Source organism: Orcinus orca, chromosome 7 (genome assembly GCF_937001465.1).
Source record: "Orcinus orca chromosome 7, mOrcOrc1.1, whole genome shotgun sequence".
NCBI classification, from domain to species: domain Eukaryota; kingdom Metazoa; phylum Chordata; class Mammalia; order Artiodactyla; family Delphinidae; genus Orcinus; species Orcinus orca.
Window position 1 is genome coordinate 70361386 of NC_064565.1, and position 20073 is coordinate 70381458.

At 35.6% G+C, this 20073-nt stretch overlaps 1 protein-coding gene across 2 annotated transcripts in view; it reads right to left on the reverse strand.

Moving 5' to 3' along the window:
- The window catches only part of NCKAP1 (NCK associated protein 1), a 97520-nt gene that overhangs the window by 61640 nt on the left and 15807 nt on the right, over positions 1 to 20073 (reverse strand). For both annotated transcript variants that reach the window (XM_004267403.4, XM_004267404.3), the window contains one exon: positions 18952 to 19062. In XM_004267403.4, coding sequence (XP_004267451.1) covers positions 18952 to 19062 — 111 coding nt within the window. The remainder of the gene's footprint in view (positions 1 to 18951; positions 19063 to 20073) is intronic.

The following is a 20073-nucleotide window of genomic DNA, read 5'->3' on the forward strand; positions in this document are numbered from 1 at the left end:
TGAAAACAAAATTAGAATGCATTGTTTACAGAGAACAAAATTATTTAGTTTTACTACAAACTATCTTCTTTTATGATTGCTAAATGGAAGCACAAGCTTTTAGGACAATATTTCTAGATGATTAAGGCTCTTTTAAAAAACCAAAATACTTGAGACAGCAACTGCTAATAGTGACCAGCAACTGACATTGTGAGGCTATAAAACGAATCAAAGCAGATTAGTACCAAACTGCACTACTATTAAGGAAAATTGGAAAGTGTTAGGAAAAAATAATTATCAAATGAACTCTTTAAAAAAACTAAAAACAACTCATGAGCATGACCACATTACTAGAAGTGGGAGAAAAGAAGGTGAAAAACATTATAACTTACACTACAAAAAACAATATGCTTTATAAATTTGGAACTTACCAAAAAGAACATCCAGGCAAAGCCACGTTACGCATGCAAAATAAAATGTAGATACAAACATAAAATACAGTAACGGTTCCCTGACAAGATCCACAAAACACAATAATACATTAAAGAAAAGCAAAAACCAAAACAACAAAAAAGATATGAGAAAGAAGCAAAACTAGAGTTAAGACACTGGTAAACATATGAAGAAGGAAATGTGAATACAAAAGACAAATATTATTTCAATCAACTGTATTATTAAATTTACAAAAGCCCTAAGTTTTCTCTTTAAAACAACTATTAATATAATTTCTGAAAGAATCCAGCCATATTTAACATCATATATCATAAGTCTGCCAGAATTCCGGAAAAACATCTAGAACCTATCTGATACTCTGAATGTAGTCTACAGAATAGAAACTTCCACATCTTCCACTTCTGTTAGAAGAGCAGAATCTCAGGCCCACCTAAAACCTACCAAATCAGAATCTGCCATTTAACAAGATACCCAGGTGATCTGAATGCACATTAAATATAAAATAATTCACCTAGAACATGAGAAAACCAGAAAATATGAGAAAGTGCTTCAAAATATCAAACTTGCTATCAAAGCCCATACAGTTTTGAGGCCCTCAATCAGTTCTTAAACTTACACCTACACAGGAGTGTTGGGGGAGAGGTGCCTCTACACATAATTGTATTGAACCATTATGATAAGTCAGAAAATTTACAATAGTGAGCATAACATCAGGAGATTAAAAAAACTATTAAAAGACTATTTAAAAAGCAGCAAGCACAGGGGCTTCCCTGGTGGCGCAGTGGTTGAGAGTCCGCCTGCCGATGCAGGGGACGCAGGTTCGTGCCCCAGTCTGGGAAGATCCCACATGCCGCAGAGGGGCTGGGCCCGTGAGCCATGGCCGCTGAGCCTGCGCGTCCGGAGCCTGTGCTCCGCAATGGGAGAGGCCACAACAGTGAGAGGCCCACGTACAGCAAAAACCAAACCAAACCAAAACAAAACAAAAAACAGCAAGCACAGCATTCTGGTAGACCCAACTATTATAAAGTGCCCTAGACACGGCAGTCCCTGAGGACATGTAAAAAAGTGTAAACGAAGTATCTCTACTTCCCCTATATGCCAGGCAAACTGAGACATATAGTGATGTATGTAACCGTTCTAACTTTATCTGTGGTAGTAGTTGACTTTATTTTGAATATATGTTTCAAAACAATTCTATGTTTATAAGCACACTTTTAATCATTACCACTCACAACATCAAGCAGACACCTTTTTAAATGACTCTGTTTCCTCTGTTACCTTGTTCAATAACATTAAATACAATTGACGTCTTAATCCTTTCCCCTACTTTTCAGTACTTTAAATTTGAACTTTGCAAGGTAACAGGTGAAAGTAAACTCATAATATAATAGGATAAAAAGCAAAAGTATAATTTGGTTGCTACTGGGTTAATTATTAACAGTGCCTCCTTTCAATTTCAGTGTCCTACTTTGGACAAAAAATGACACAGTCACCATCTTATTATGGGCCTTAAGGATCTTTTATACAAATTCTCACTTTGCATATTAAGAAGCTAATGCTCACAGAACTTAAAAGAATCTTCCCAAGGTTATATAACTACTTAATATGACAAGGCCAGGATTAAAAATTTCATATCCATGCTCCTGATAGTGTTCTTTCTACCATTCCACATGCCCCCCCATCTTCCTTTTTAATAGTAAAATCTCATTATGGTCTCAATTTCTCATTCAATTTTATTTCCCCCCAAATTGTATGTAACTAGCCTCTACACTGGCTAAAACAAATTTACTGAACTAAAGGATATCTAAATTCAAAATAACTACTCAAGTTTTTAAGACCCTACATAATTTGGTCCTAATTTACCTTTCCAATCTAAATTTCCCCTACATCCATTCACACACTATACAGAGTAGCCAAAACAAACTATTCACTATTTTCTACACACATCTCATGTTTTCTTTACTGTTTTCTCTCTTGAGATGTCCAAATTCCACCACTCACGTATGTCCAAATCCTACTACTCCTAAACTACTCAATTTAAATGTTGACTTTCAAGAAAACATCCCTGATTGAACTTTTTCCCTCAATGCAAATAACATCTCCCTACTCTAAATGTGTATAATTTCTAATAATATCACTTTCTACCTTATATCAGTTACCTGCAACACTATGAGACAGTGTATCAAACTCCACAGCCCATATCAAACGGCTCTGCACATAAAGAAGTACACAATATAAACATCTATCAGATGAGTGATTAGGACAATATTAAAAAACCTTTATATGTCAGCGTCAGATGACATGTTTTAGCAAGTGACACCCACCTCTTACTGTGAAATCACAGCTAAATGACTTAACCTCTCAAGAGTCTAATACCCCCATTATCAAAATGGGAGCTGATGTGGGCAGTTTAGCCAAGATAATATACATGAGAACACTTTACAGTGCCTGGCACCCAGAAGCTGCTCATTAAATATTAAGTGAATAACAGAAGATGCTCACAGACCACTTCTCCAAAATAAGCAAGAATAAAGCTGTTTTAAATAATCCCAATACTACTCATAGTACTTCTAATAAGACCTGATATTTAACTGAGCATGCTCTCTTTGCCAGGCAGTGTTCCAAATAACATACAAGTATTTCACAAAATTCCCTCAATGTCTCTACATATAGTTACAATTATGTTCCTTATTTAATGAAAATAAATTCCATAAAGCTCTGCATGAAAGTTCAACTATAACAACAAAGAATAAAAGTGTCTACAACTCCTGGGCTTCAACTGAAAAAAAATGCTCCTATTTTAGTTTTTAAAGTGAAGTAGAGCAGACACTATCAAAAAGTATTTAACTTCTAGGTTCAACAACCAGAACAAGTTTTTTTCCCATTATCTCTTTGTTTTATAGTAAATAAAAAGTAGGAAATGGTTTAAGAATATAGATCAGTAACAGATTGTTTGATGCTACAGAACAGAACATTAGAAAAGTACAATTTTGAGAAATGATTCTATCAATATTCGCTAACACTTTAAAAGCATATAATGGATACATGGCTTAACTATATGAGCAAAATATCTGTACAATGCTTTCATTAAAGCTTCTGACTGTGGAACATTATTCTTAAAATTTAAGTAAAATGTGTAGAAACAAAATAAACAGGATAAATAGCCATGCAGATCACAAAATAAGATCATATCTTTGCAATGAAAAATCTTGGTAATTAATCTTTGTACAATTAAGAAGCATTTTCTACACAAAATATAAGTATCTAAAAAACTGATTGAAATTTAGTATTTACTAGCTTTCATTCTTTCAAAGAAAAGATACTAGCAAATTACAATAAGGAACCAATGACTAAGAGAGCTAACTCAGATTTTCAACATAAAGGAAAGTGACTGAAGTCCTTTATTCACCCATTTCAAATATTCTTTCATCATCGAAACTGCTTATGCATAATAAATTATTTTTCTTGACCTAAACTATGCTAGTATTTTGTTCCTCTTAAAAAACAACCAAGTACAGAAATTTGGTTCAGGGAAGGCTTTGTTCAATTTCTTAGTATGATATTCTAAATCAGGCTTTTCTTTCTTTTTTATTTAATTTTATTATTATTTATTTTGGGGGGGCTAAGTTGGGTCTTCATTGCTGCATGCAGGCTATCCCTAGTTGCAGTGAGCAGGGGCTACTCTTTGTTGCGGTGCACGGGCTTCTCATTGTGGTGGCTTCTCTTGTGCGGAGCATGGGCTCTAGGCCCGGGGGCTTCAGTAGTTGCAGTGCAAGGGCTCAGTACTTGTGCCTTGCATGCTCTAGAGCGCAGGCTCAGTAGTTGTGGCACATGGGCTTAGTTGCGCCATGGCATGTGGGATCCTCCCGGACCAGGGCTTGAACCCGTGTCCCCTGCATTGGCAGGCGGATTCCCAACCACTGTGCCACCAGGGAAGTCCCTAAACCAGGCTTTTTAAAATAAGAGTGCTGAGAGGCTATTTGTGTAAACCTCTTTTTTTTTTTTTTTTTTTTTGCGGTACGCGGGCCTCTCACTGTTGTGGCCTCTCCCGTTGCGGAGCACAGGCTCCGGATGCGCAGGCTCAGCGGCCATGGCTCACGGGCCTAGCCACTCCGCGGCATGTGGGATCTTCCCGGACCGGGGCACGAACCCGTGTCCCCTGCATTGACAGGCGGACTCTCAACCACTGCAGCACCAGGGAAGCCCATAAACCTCTTTTAAGGAACTGTCCAGCCACCACTCTACTCATCAACACTCATGTGGACTACTAACTACTAACTGATCTCTGTACTTCTGCTCTTGCCTCTTCAGTCTTCTCCATATAGTGGAGGAGAGTGGACATTATAAGGTAACACACTACCCTGAAGAGATGATTCCAATGAAGGTTATACAAGATATTAACACTGGATGAAGAGTATACGTGAACTCACTGTATTATTTTTGTTTTAGTCTAATATTATTTCAAAATAAAGGGTTTTAAAAAAATTTTTAATAAGTTTCCCATCACACTTAAAATACAAAGTCTCTTACCAATGTCTCAGAATAAAATTTGAATAGGACCCCTGCCTGTCTCTACAACTTCATCTCCCCTCATGCTCCTCCAGCCTCTCACAGTAGTTGTCATACTGGTCTGCGTGCTATGTTCATCAAATAAATTCACCAAGGTTGGTCCCACCTCTGAGCCTTTGCACTTGCTCTTTATCATGTCTGGAATGCTCTTCTCTACTTCTTCACATAGCTCAATCCTTCACTTCACTTCTCTTCAGAGAATCCATTGTTGTGCACTTACCTAAAATAGTCTTCTCACCCACGTTACTCTCTTACTCCTCATCCTGCTTTCTATTTCTTCCTACCACTTATCTCCAAATGAAAGTACGTATTTATTCACTTTAGTTGTTTGTTGTCTAACATCCTAACTTGAATTGAGATTCCACAGAGGAAAGGAGGTTTGTATTATTTCATGCTCTTGTATCCAAGGTCTAGATACTAGCACACAGTAGATGCACTTTAAATGAATAAATAAATGATCTTCAAGTTTCTCAACGTAAGTCATAGAATCAACTTTTAAATTGTACTAATTATCAATGAATGCAATATCAGGTATCAATTCATGTCTCAAATGAGTTTATGTATCCTAACACGGAGTGGTAATTTAATCCCTTGAATAAATCCCTGTTGGATAAAATACTTCATTATGTCCTTACAGGATAAGAAATGAGAAACATTTAAAGAAAATGACATATTCATATCAAATATAAGCAAATCTCCTAAGATTATATGAAAATCCAAATTAACACAAAGATTAGTCATTTTAAAAAAGGTTCATGGGACCTTGTTGAACTTTCATTTTATTATATACAAATGATTCTACTGGCATTCAATATTTCATAAATGCATTTTTCTGAGCAAAAGGTAGTAAATAAATTTTAGGGAAAGTTATCCTAACACTTGCCTAGTAAATAAGCATTACTGAATGTTTAATATTTGTTACTAAACTAAATCCTCACCACAACTTTGCAAGGTTCATTTTTTAAATTGTGGTAAAACATAACAAAGTCTACCAATATAGCCATATTTTATAAGTGTGCAGTTCACACGTACAAATATATCTGCATTGCTGTGCAACCATCACCCCGCCTATCTCCAGAATTTTTTTCATCTTCCCAGTCATGGTATATTTTTATCCTCATTTTCCAGATATAGAAACAGACTAGAAAAGGGTTAAGATGTTAATCCAGGTCAATCAGATTTCAAAGTTCAAAACACCTCTTCAATACACTTTAAAATTCAAGTTGCCACACCATGACAAAAGTAGTATAGGGATAAGCAAAGCTAAGGCTATTTTCTTCTCAGAAAATACTTCTATTTAATTGTAGCTTCATCAATCTCACAGATTGAAGCTTCTAAGAACTCTAATTCAACCTCTTCATTTTATATACTAAAGTGATCTTTTTCAAGTTTATATTGCTGTCATCTGTTCAAATTAATTCTGAAAAGCAAAGAGTTTTGTTTTTTAAAGAACAGAAAGGCAAAAAAAAATTAAAGGTTTTATGCATGCCTCTTTGCAATAGGACTTTACTGTTCCTCTCATCAAGAGATGTAGTTTATTTTTCCACCCTTACAATCCCAGCTGGCCTTGTGACTTGCTTTGACCAAGAGAAAGCAGCGGAAATGATACTCTTAACTTACAAGGCCTTATAACTTCATATTTTGTTCTTTTTTGGAACACTGTCCTAAAGTGTCATGTGTGAGAAAGCTAACATATCCCACAGAAAGGAAGGTTCCACATCCTCTATCCCAACAGGCCCCATGCCCCAACCACCCACCAGATGAACGCAGCTGTGACCTAAGGCTGGTGAGACCAGCAGAGGAACTGCCCAATCAACCCCAGAATATGAAATGAGTTTTTGTTGTTTTAAGTCCATTAAGATTTGGGGTGGTCTGTTAGGCAGCACTCGGTAACTGAAACAAAGATTAATAAAAAGTTCAATAAAAGAAATTAAAATAATCTCTATTTCACCACCTGAGCACATTAACTTGCACCAGGAAAAATCTTGGAAGTTTAAGATTTCTGGTCACAAGATGGTTAAATTAATGCAAACTAATGAAACTAATTTTATCATTAGTACTAGAAAAGCACTAAATATATGCCCCAGTATAGTGTGGTCAGTCAGATCTAACATCTTTGTATGAAAGATATCACACTGTATTAACGAAAATACAATTTACCTCATATAATGGTACCATTTTCCATTATGAATGAAAATGTAAATGAAGCTAGCCCCTTTACACTCAATTTTAATAATATTTTTTAAAAGTCTTTCAGATATGTGATTAGCTTGCTTTCACAACCTGGGTACAGCAAAATAAGTCAGGCTTTTCTTACTGATTAGATATCATAACTGTAATCAATTATACTGAGCTAATTATGTCAAGATGGCCTCAGGTGCTACTGACATGTGCAAGGTAACATGCCAACATTAAACAGTCCTTGCTGGCTATACTTTTTACTTTTTAAAGTTTTTATTTCTCTTCCTATCAATTACCATTTGCTCCTGATGAGAATACCCTTTAAGGTACAATGCATTAGAAAATATACGTGTTAACAATTTTACCTAAGCAAACTCAACAAGCTTGGGCACAGTGAGAACCAAAAAGCTTACTTCTGAATAAACTTCATTTTTTATAAACTACCATTTCTGGTTGCTCAAAATCATTTGTTTTTTACAGGTTTACTGAGGTATAATTTATATACCATAAAATTCATCCATCAGAAGTGAACAATTAAATTATTTTAGTAAACCTACAGAGTTGTGCAACCACCAACCCTACCCAGTTTTAGAACATTTCCATTATCCCAAAAAGTTCCCTTGTGCCTATTTACAGTTAATCCCATTCTTACCCGCATCCCTAATAATTACTGATCTGCTTTCTGCCTCGATAAATTTGCTTTTTCCAGACACTCTCTATAAAATGAAATCAAATAATATATAAGCTTTCTATATCTAGCTTCTTTCATTTAGCCTAATGTTTCTGGAGTTCATCCATGCTATAACATGTATTGGTAGCTTGTTTCTTTTAATTGCTAAATAGTACTCCATTAACTGCATATACTACCAATTTACTTTATTCATCAGTTGATGGGCATTTGAATTATTTCCAGTTTTAAGCTCTTATGAACAATGAATGCTGCTATAAACATATCTATATGTGGACATGTAATGTACTTCCATTTTTCTTGAGCAGATTCCTACAAGTGGTATTGCTTCCTAGTTCCCAGATGTGATTCAGAGAGGCTTGTGATATGAAAAGTAACCTCTAAAAAGAGACAAGTTACTGTAATAATATTATTATTCATTTAGTTAACAATTATTTAGTTAACAATTATATTATTCATTTAGTCAACAAATACCCCAACATGATATTATATTGTCAGACACTGTTGGAAGAGCTGGGGATAAAACTATGAATAAAATGATGACCCTGCCCCTAAATGAGCATACAATCTAGTGAGGACTGTATATCTAGATATACAGGTAATTCTCACTTTTTTTAGATAACTATCCAGTTTTAGAATCTGGTTACACCACACTAACTTCTAAGTATAAGGTTCAAAGATGGTGAAAAACTACAATGATTAATTCCCACCTTCCCTTCAAGACAAAGACCCTCACCAATTTGTAATAACATGAAAGAGGTTTATAAAAACAACAACAACAACAACAAAAAAACCCCACACACAAAATAGTATGAAAAAGACCATAACAAGAAACGTCAGAGCTTCTAAGGGTGGTGAAGATGAGAAACAAGACAGGGAAAATTAAAGGAGGGCCTAAAACTCAGAGAGCACTCAGGGATTATTTTTGTTAATTGATTACATACTAACAGAGAGTGCTGGCTCATATTAAATTACCTCAATCAGTAGGCCTGTAAAGAGGAATAAAGTTTATGCTTAGGCTGTCTTGACTTCTTTCTGGCCTTTTTGGACATCTGTTGTTCTTGGGAGATTTGGAGATAAGGTGAAGTGGCATCAGTGGAAGAATACTTCCCACTTGATATCTCTAATACCCTCTTAATACCCTACCTTCATCAATTCTTTGAGCTTGGAGGGAGCTCCTATTCATTCACCCTACTATCTTTTTATTGAAATACAACCTCTCATGTTCGGTTTCCTCTTTTGGCCCATCATTATATTACTCCCTTGTAATATAATGGTCCTTCATTATATTACTCCCTTGTCCCCCTATCATAATTACCTGATAAAACCCACAGCAGGAGAAAGCCTATGTCTATGCTGACTCCATCTCAACCTGAATTCACAATCATTAAATATAACTGAGTAGCAATATTATGCCATTTTCACCATCAATTCACTCTCACACTCTCCTCAGTGATTATCCCACTCCTTCTCCTCTCTCTCAATAATTCCTCTTCAACTTGATTCTCAGCTTAATGCTAGCCTGAGCCCTAGGCTTATATATACAATTGGCTACTCAGCATCTCCACTCAGACTTCTAGCAGGTCTCTCAAACTTAACATAGCTAATATCAAGCTACTGAGTACTATCCCTTCTATACTCCCACCCCAAACCAGTTCCTCTTGCTTCTTCACTCCAGTAAATCTTGATATTTCCTCAATCCAAAAACCTTGGGGTCTTACATTTCTCACTGTCTCATATACCCCATACCCAATACATTGGCAAATACCATAGGCTCTGTCTTCAAAACATCCAAAATCTGAACATTTCTCACCTGTACCACCCTAGACCAAGCGACTATCAGCTCTCCTCTCAATGACTGCAAATTTCCTAACCAGTTTGTTTTTACTTCTGTTCCCCTGCAGACTATTTCTCAACCCAGCAACCACAGTGATCATAGGTATATCATTTCATTCCTCTACCACTCTTAATCCAATAACATCTCTACTCAAGAGTAATTAGCCAAAGTCCTTACTATGTCCTAGAAAGCCATATCTCATCTGCTGACCCCTTCAATCACTGTCCTCATCTCCTACCACTATCTCCCAGCCCCTTTCCCCAATCACTCTGGTCTATTCATAATGGCCTACTTCCTGTTCCATGAACAAGACAGGCACACTCCCGCCTGAGCCTTTGCCACTGCTGCTCCCTCAGCACAGAAGGCTCCTCCCCCAGCTCACCTCACTTCCTCCTATCTTTAAATCTTTTGCTATATTGCCTCCTCCTCAGTAAGGCTTTCCCCAGGTCAAGTAAATTGGCATCTTCCCACTATCACTTTGTTCTTTTTAGAACTCAACTCTATGTGGCACTATGTGTTTTTCCGTTTGTTTGTTTGGGTTTTTTTTTTTTTGGTCTATCTCTGCCCAGCAGAATGTAAGCTCTACAAAGCCCAGTGACTTGTTTATTTACTGCTGGATTCCCTCTCCCAGAACAGGACTTAGCTAATAGAAGGCACCCAGTAAATGTTTTAAATAAATAAATGAATAATAGAGAGGACTATGAGAACATACACAAGCAGCACTTAACCTAATTTGAAAGAGTTAGAAAAAGCTTCTCTGGAATGGTGACATCTAAGGATAGACCTGAAAGACAAGTAGAAATTATCCTAGTGAAAGAATATGGGAGAGAAAGATTGTTCTAGATAGGAAAAACAGCATAAACAAAAGACCCAGAGGCAAGAGAAAGAATGGCCATTTGTGCCATGAAAGTGTATACTCTCCCAAAATAAAATATTTCTTTAAAAAATAAAGCAATTAAATCTACTTCCCCATTTTCTACATTCTATCCTACACCAGACAATGAGGACTAACACAGTATACTATCCTATATGTTCTTGGCCAAAGACCATTACTGTACATATTTAAAACATTTTTAGCCAAGATGAGTGAGTGCTAGGAAGAACAAAAGAAAATAAGTATTTTACAACATCTGTTATTCATTCCCTTATAGTTTCTTTTGCTGTCTTCAATTTTGGATCTTGGCAAATAACTTTTGATTTGACAACAGGTAAAACCGGACTGGCCATGAAAAACAATAAGATACCATGTCAAAGGTACTCAAAGGATAGCAGGTTAAAAGTGGCTAAAGACCCCTTCAAACAAATGACCAAGAAAATAAAAGCTAAAGATCAACAGGTGATTAGGTACTGGTAACATCCTTTGCTATTATGAAGGAAATCATTATCACCATTGCAGCCAAAGGGATTGGCTAACAACGTTTGGAAGATAGCTGAAAAACTGGCAAGATATAACTTCAGGAAATTTGAAGAAAATGGATAAATGATTGCAAATGGCAGGAATGCATCTCCTTGGGGACTATGCTATGAAACCCCAGTATAATGCTCATTGGCCATTTCATTTGCAGAAAAACTGACAGCATCCTTGAGCTAAAGAAGGTATTACTGCAGTTTAGTATGATTAGAATATAGAGTGGGCAAGATTCACAACATAAGGTGATTTTAAAACAGATGTGTTTTGGGATCATAAGAACCACCCTTGGGAACACGACAAAAGCTGAAAAATACATTCACACAAGAACTCTGTACACAATTTCAGGGGATTTCCAAACTCTATGAAACTCAGTGTGAAAGTTCAGGTGAAAACCATTACACTCAGCACAATAAAGAGAAATATGTCCCAGGATGAGAGCTATGCAGCAGGCTTATGCAAATTATCCAGAGGGAAGTTAGAAGACAGAGGATTATAGGAAAGTGGGCTCCAGAAAAAAAAAAAGCTTACAGAAAGGTGGTATGATTATTAGACTGGATAAATTTTAAAATTCTATAAAGGCACTTAACTAATTCAAGAAAGTCAATATATCTATGTAACAAATTTAACTGTGAAATATTCTGGAAGAGAGAATCCATTTCACTTTGATAATAAATATATGATATTATGTATATAAAAAAACATATAATGTAAACATATTATATGTTTGGACTTATAAGAATAAGTGCAAAGTGTGATAATGGAGTGCAGCAATGCAAACCTAACACTCAGGTCTTTATTAATTTTAATTTTTAGAATCAGCATATAATTCAATCTCAGAACACTTCATGATTACAGAACCAAAGGAAAGCATTAACAATTTTGACAACATGAAAGTATAAATGACCAAGGGTAAGGGTACAAATATAAAGAACTATATACTATTTAAAGTTTAAAAAGAAGTAACCAATGATCCAAAAATGTTAGCAAAAAAACTATCAAACATCAGGAAGAGGGGAGAGGGTAAATGAGGGGAGGAAACCTAATGAGCTAAATCTTCATATTTTGTAGCAAAGAATTAATAGATCCTGTCTAAAGTTGGCAAATGAATATATAAAAGAATCAGCATATTCCTTATAGTTCTGGAGGTAACCTCCAGATACACTAAAAGCAGAAGTTCCCCCTGAGAAATATGACCAGGGTGGGAGAGAGTGGGGTAGGATTACATACACTCACTTTTCATCCTTAATTCTTCTAGACTATTCAATTCATTATCATGTATTCATGTTAGCATGGTAAAAATTAAAAATAAAAAGATTTAAACGTTTAGGTAGGTCATTAGGGCTGATGCAATTCCCTGCCATCACTTGACCTATTTCAAATACTTTTCAAATATATTAAAGGCTTAGTTGTTTCTTCTAGTGAGGGGTTCATTCTTATATTTACTTTCTTTATTCAAGGCAGAATTAAAGACTATTACATGTAGAAGAGATATTAACTAAATGTTGAAGATACATTTTTAAAAGAATATTGACACAAGTTAGTTCTCACTGTATTAAAATTCTTTGAATTTTGGTAAAGTTTAATTGGTCAAAACCAATATTTCTTTAAGTTGCCATTAGGATACACACACATACTTCTTCACAAAAGTACATCATCAAAACTGTTACAGGGCTTCCCTGGTGGCGCAGTGGTTGAGAGTCCGCCTGCCAATGCAGGGGACACGGGTTCGTGCCCCGATCCGGGAAGATCCCACATGCCGCGGAGCGGTTGGGCCCGTGAGCCATGGCCGCTGAGCCTGCGCGTCCGGAGCCTGTGCTCCACAACGGGAGAGGCCACAACAGTGAGAGGCCCGCGTACCGCAAAAAAACCCCACAAAATTCTGTTACAGGGCTTCACTGGCGGTGCAGTGGTTAAGAATCCACCTGCCAATGCAGGAGACACAGGTTCAAGCCCTGGTCCGGGAAGATCCCACATGCTGAGGAGCAACTAAGCCCACATGCCACAACTACTGAGGCCGCGTGCCTAGAGCCCCTGCTCTGCAACAAGAGAAGCCACTGCAATGAGAAGCCCACGCACTGCAACGAAGAGTAACCCCCACTTGCCGCAACTAGAGAAAGCCCAGGCGCAGCAACGAAGACCCAATGCAGCCAAAAATACATAAATAAAATAAAATAAATTTATATAAAAAAAGTTAAAGGGGTTTCCAAAGGTTCCAGTTTAGGTAACCAAGTGAATGGTGATGGCTCAAAACAGAGAACACAGAAGAGAAACAAAATGGAGGATAATCATGTATTCAACACTGGATACAATGTTTGATATTTAGCTTGTGGAGCTGTCCAAAGGGTAACTACAGATAGTATATTACTAGATAGTATACTATCTAGTATATTACTTAGTTGATAGTATATTACTTAGTTGAAGCCATGGAAGTAAAATGTTTTCATACATATATACTGCAGGGTGTGAAAAAAAAGGTCATTTAGAAATACCCACGTTGAAAGAGCTGCTAGAAGAAAAGCCAGTAAAGTAGACCAAAAAGTCAGAGAAGTAATATAAATAACAGCTTCCATTTTTCAAAAGTAATTTGTTACACAAATCTGCTAAGTGCTTTAGGAGATATTAAACTGCTTCTTAAGATTGGAATTATCACCATTTATTTATTTTTAATCTATTTTTAATTAAATTAATTAATCAATTTATTTAATTTCTGGCAGTGCTGGGTCTTCGTTGCTGCGCGCGGGCTTTCTCTAGTTGCGGCAAGCAGGGGCTACTCTTCGTTGCGGTGCGCAGGCTTCTCATTGCGGTGGCTTCTCTTGTTGCAGAGCACAGGCTCTAGGTGCACGGGCTTCAGTAGTTGTGGCATGCGGGCTCAGCAGTTGTGGCTCACAGGCTCTAGAGCGCAAGGTCAGTCATTCTGGCGCATGGGCTTAGTTGCTCTGCAGCATATGGGATCTTCTTGTACCAGGACTCGAACCCGTGTCCCCTGCATTGGCAGGCGGATTCTTAACCACTGTCCACCAGGAAAGTTCCTATCACCACTTTAGAGATAAGCACAAAGAGACCTTAAGATGTTGAATGATCTGTCCAATATTATTCAGCCAAGTGGAAAGACCAAAATTCAAATTCTGGTTTGTTGTCCATCCTCTTAACCAGTATACTACCATCATAATGGAAGCCATGATAAGACAAGTAATGCCCATTTAGAGACTAGGAACGAGTAAGTTTTCTTACCCTTTCTTTCTGACTCCTGACTAAACCACAGTGCATGTGTCAAGAGCCTCCCCATCCCCATCCCCAATACCACCACCCCACCCCCAGAACACATTTATGTTTTCAGGAAGCTGGGACTCCACTAAAAATAAAAAGTACAGTTATTTTTATAGCTAATAACATAATGAAGTTTTTTAAAAAAGTGTTGGTAAGTCTGAATCCTGACATAGTTCTAAGACAATGTTTGAATAAATGAAAGTTAGCTAAATTAAATCATATCAGTTAGGTTCATTCACTCATCATTATTTAGTGCCTCTTATCTGCCAAGCACTAGGGATAAAATGGTGTCCTAAAACAGACTCTAATGCTGTATCTCTGAACAAACCTTACTGCAATGACGACACCTTTAGAGTTGCTTTATTTTGTCTTGCCTTGAGTGACAGTTGTAAGCTACTTAAATAAAAAATATAATTGCATAGTATTTGTAATACTGTGCTCCTTGAAAGAGGAAATAAACAATATCTATAACACAAAATATTCCTCTAAGTCTGAAAGCTTAATTTCAAATTATTTCAATAATGGCCTGTATCTAAGTCCAGAATCCCTATATTATTATTGTGCCACTCTACTCACAATGTCTTCATTCTTAGGGCATTAAGATCTAATTTAACATATACAGGACAGTAATTTATATCATTTCCCCCTTAATTTGGGAATCAAGTCCAAAATTTTGTACTAAAATGGACAATAAAGAGGAAAATCCCATAATGACACTTTTGTGCCAGATACTTTTACTGTGTAGGAAGAAAGGGGAAGGGAAATTAAGTTTTCTAACTTTTAGAAAAAAAAATTTCTTAAGAAAAGTTTTAACATACACCTGAATATTAGCTTTTAGGATTTCTTGGGCAAAACAATTTTTACCTGTTGATAAAATAAGGAGTTTCTACTATTTTCTCCATCCAGGGAAATAACAGATTTCCCTCTATATGCTCATAAGAAACCTATGAGAAACAAATCATAAATCCATTTGACAGTTACACTTTCAAAATAATGGAAGATATCATGTTATAGGCAAATTAGATAATCTCTCAACTCAGAACCGCTTTCCTTAATCTAAACTAAATAAGAAAGTCTATAAAGTCTATTAAAATATATAGCCTGGCACATATTAGACACTCAATTAAGTGTCTGTTATAATTATAAAACTGGATGGCTTTTATTCATATGAATTTTACTTAATCAAGCTGCTTTGAAGTGTATAGGGCATTTAGTTCAACACCATGACCCAGGAAAAAAGCAGAATCACATTCCTTGGTACAGACTCTCCCTAAGTCCAGAATTGGGGGGGAAAGTTTGTAAGTTTATAACTGGTCACAAAGAGGCCTAAGCAAGACAGTAAAAGTGACTCGACAGAGTGCAACATCATCACTTATTGAAGCCATGTTAGGAACCAATTCTGCTATTAGTCGGCACTGCCTTCCTTCATTGTATACTAGATATCTATGTGCTCCCAGCTTCTACTGGATTTCAAAGTATAGGAGCTGGAAGCAGGAGCAGTTACTAAAGAAACAATCAAAAATCAACATTTTTTTTTTTTTTTTTTGCGGCATGCGGGCCTCTCACTGTTGTGGCCTCTCCCGCTGCGGAGCACAGGCTCAGCGAACATGGCTCACGGGCCCAGCCACTCTGCGGCATGTAGGATCTTCCCAGACTGGGGCACGAACCCGTGTCCCCTGCATCGGCAGGCGGACTTTCAACCACTGCACCACCAGGGAAGCCCAAGACTGGCTTTTTTGTAAGGATCTATTTTAGAAACTTGAAAGCAAAAATTTTGCTGAATTTTTCACTGAAAAAATCTTAATTTTCGTGACTGCCTTTTCTGAAATTGGGGACAAGTGGTGCTTGTATAACATAAATCAAAACAAAAAAGTGCTAACCAGTAATCTTCTTGATCCCTGAGATAAAGTAAGCATGTTCTGAAGCACATATTTATACAATGGCCCAAAGAATAAGAAAAGAGTAAGGAATAAGAAAGAAAAAAACCAACTGTGATATCAATACTATTTCTTCAGTGTGCTTTAGTAGCCAGAAATCTGCAAGCTCCTATCAATACGAGATGCTACTGTCATTCCCTGTCCTTAAGCTTCTATTAACTATTTCTCTAGAATTAAATATAACAATAAAACTAAACTCCTCACTTCTCATTTCCTAACGTAAACTGGCTAGGAACTTCTCAAAGGATTTTAGCAGGCCCAAATCAAAATAAGATCACAAAACTTCACAAATACTCAAAAACTACGCAGTGCTTCAGGAGGTTAAAAAAAAAAAAAGAATAGCATTACATAGAATAGTTGTAAAGACCATATGACAGAACTCAGACTTTGCAAACAAAACAACCAGAGTACATTCTACAAGTAGTCATAACATTCAACAACGTTGTATAATTGATTTTATAGGTTAAACATAGAATTATCACATGACCCAGCAATTCCACTCCTACGTATATATCCAAGAGAAATAAAAAACATATGTCCACATAACTTTTACACAAATATTCGTAGCAGCATTATTCATAATAGTCAAGCAGAAACAACTCAAGCATTCATCAACTGATGAATGGATAAATAAAATGTGATATACCCACACAATGGAATATTTTTTGGCAATAAAAAGAAATGAAGTACTGATACATGCTACAACTTGAATAGACTGAAAACATTACACTAAGTGAAAGAAGCCAGTCAAAAAAGACATGTTATTTGACTCTATATAAAATCTCCAGGATAGGCAGGCATACAGAAAGCAGATTCATGTTTGCCTAGGGTTGGGGGCAGGGGAGGGTGGATGTTGGCAGGAGTGACTGCTACTGGGTCTGGACTTTCTTAGGGGGATGATGAAAATGTTCTAAAATTGATTGTGGCATTGGATGCACAACTGTGTGGAGATACTAAAACCCACTGAATTGTATACTTTAAATGGGTGAACTGCATGCTATGTAAATCATATTGCAATAAAGCTGTTATTTAAAAAATCAATTTTGTACTGCAAAAGTTAAAAAGGTAAGTAAAAGTATTAAAAAACAAACAAGGAAAAAAAAACCCCCAACAGCATTATTGTAAACAGCTTGCCCAGCAAATCAAGAACAAAGATTCTCTATTTATTCTTTAACAAAAAATTTTACTGTTATGAAACAGTGAATATGTATTTAATCAGATCTTGCTAATTTTCTAAGAAAATGCTCATTCTCACACAGAAATTTACATATATATGTATATAAATTAAACTGAAAAGATTCTCTGAAGAGCTCATATCACAGAGATTTTGAGCCATGAAAAAGAGAAGTGTATATGAAATTAAACATAAGACAGATTTTATTATAAAATCTCTTTAATTTAGAGTGAGTACATAATCTCTCAGATGAGTTAGCTAATTAATGTCAATAACTAAAAAAGAGTTCTCCACACAAATAACAGTGTTCTTAAGGATATGTGCTTTGAATCACTCACTTGTAATCAGGAACTAATTGTCATACCTTAATATACCAATGATAAAACACAATCTTCTGTGAAACAAAGAAAGACTTCTATTAACCCATACTCACAAAAAACATAAAAACTTTTTAAAATTAATTCTTTAAAAAGCACTTTATCAGATGTATTTTGTTAATTGTGACTGGTATTTTTCCTCTATATTAAAATATTTTTAAGTGAAAGATGAATCAACAGGCTAATACAAATCTTCAATGAACATACATGATTTGAGGAAACCAAAAGATGACAAAATATTTCTTAAGCAGAGCTTCTTAGAAGTAGGGAAATCACATGTAAGAGGAAATTTCTAGACTAAGTTTGTACATTAAGAAAAAGAGATAGCAAGAATTATAACATAAGACTATCAAAGAAAAAAATAAAGGAAAAAGAGAAGACATGCAGAAAGACTCCAAGTCAACAAAATTTAAATGAAAAGGCCACAGCAAGGTGAAAAATAACTCCAATTTCCTAAAATTAGTTATTCATAGCAGTTATTATAAGTAATTACCAAAAGATATGTGAACATATTGGGAAGACTAAATATTTCAATAGAGTACTATGAAAAATTTTCCCATCAGAGAAAAGTAATATGGGATAATAAAGATCCTAACACCATCAGCTTGTTATATTATTTTTCAAAAATGTTTTTCTCAATTATAAAAAAAACTAGAGAAACAAATACATTTTAAAGCTAAACACAGCTAATTACTAAAAACAATACAAGCCCTATGAAGACATTTTCTAACTTCAAGACAGTTCAGTCTATGACTATAAGAAAACACTCCCCAACTAGTCATGCAAATATTTGAAATACACATGTATCTATTACCTTACTCTTTGTTGCAATTTGAAAGGTAATAAGTGTATATAAGAAATTAAGATCTTATGTTTTCTATAATAAAATGGCAATGTAGCTCATTTTTTTTCCAGTTTAGAGATAAGAATATTATCTCTAAAAGCCCTTAATCAATGTATGCAATTTGTATGTCTAAATATAAAGTAGATAAATAACAGCTACTTCAAGCATTATACTGACCACTACTTCCAATACAGATGGCTAAAATCAAGTAATATAAAAATTTAAATGACTTACATTGTTGTTGCGGGTTTCTACAGCAGGGAATTTTCTAACTATGAATTTCACAGCAGATTCCAGGTTTTTGTCAATAAGGTAGGATGGTTTTGCCTTGGGGTCTCCACAAGCCTATAAAACAACAGTAATAAAAGTGAAATGCATCCTTCTTCTAAAACCAAGGAATAATAGCAAATCTGTAATCAGAAATTAAGGAGATATTTGTTTTTGGTGAGCAGGTGACAAAATGAATAGGCAAAGTGCAGGGATTGTCACAGCTGAAATATGCAATGGGAGACAGTACAGAGATGTTCTTCTACTGAAAAAAATGCATGGAAAGTTTCAAAGCAGTTAGCGCAGAACAGCAGTGAAGGAAAAAGCTCAAACCTAAAAAAAAAGAAAAAGAAAAAGAAATTCTTGGTTTGAGGTAGGATTGTATTCATTTGAAGCTATTAAAATATTACAAAATTAAATATTCAGTAGAGTACTGGAAATGTTTCTTTCTACGTGTTATATAATAAAAGCTTATGTTTAAATGTCTCTTCCAAAATGTTTTCCTCATTCACTTTAAACATTTTAATACAAGAGCCCTAGTTCAAAAGAACTGGAAGCTGCTAAAATTGTCTTTACAGCACTAAAGCTGTGTTGCCTGTTCCTCTGAACATCTGAGTTACAACATTGGTTTCCATCATACCAGCAGCACTTCAAACAATGAAATCTATACCTATTCTATATCTCTTAAACACAGAACAAATGGAAATGTTTACATTTTGACCACATCAGCAGTACAGCATTCTCTCTAGTAAACTGTAAATCATTGTACAAATGTAAGGTATTATTATTAGAAAGAACTTTTTATCTGAACTATGAGCAATACAGAATAATCTTCAATACTGTTCAGTTTCATTCTGTGACATTTAATTAACTGCTTTCTAGTGAGATGCTATTTCTTAGGGAATTACTAAAATTATAACATTCTTACTTAACTTCTTTTTATTGCATTTTAAAGAGGATGTGTCCTTTGAAAAGTTAACTATTATGTGTGAAGAAATACAGTTTTGCAATTTAATGTTTTTTCATCATTCACTATGGCTATGTTGTGGATTGCAGAAAGAGAAGTTATGAAACATGAAACTGATCTGA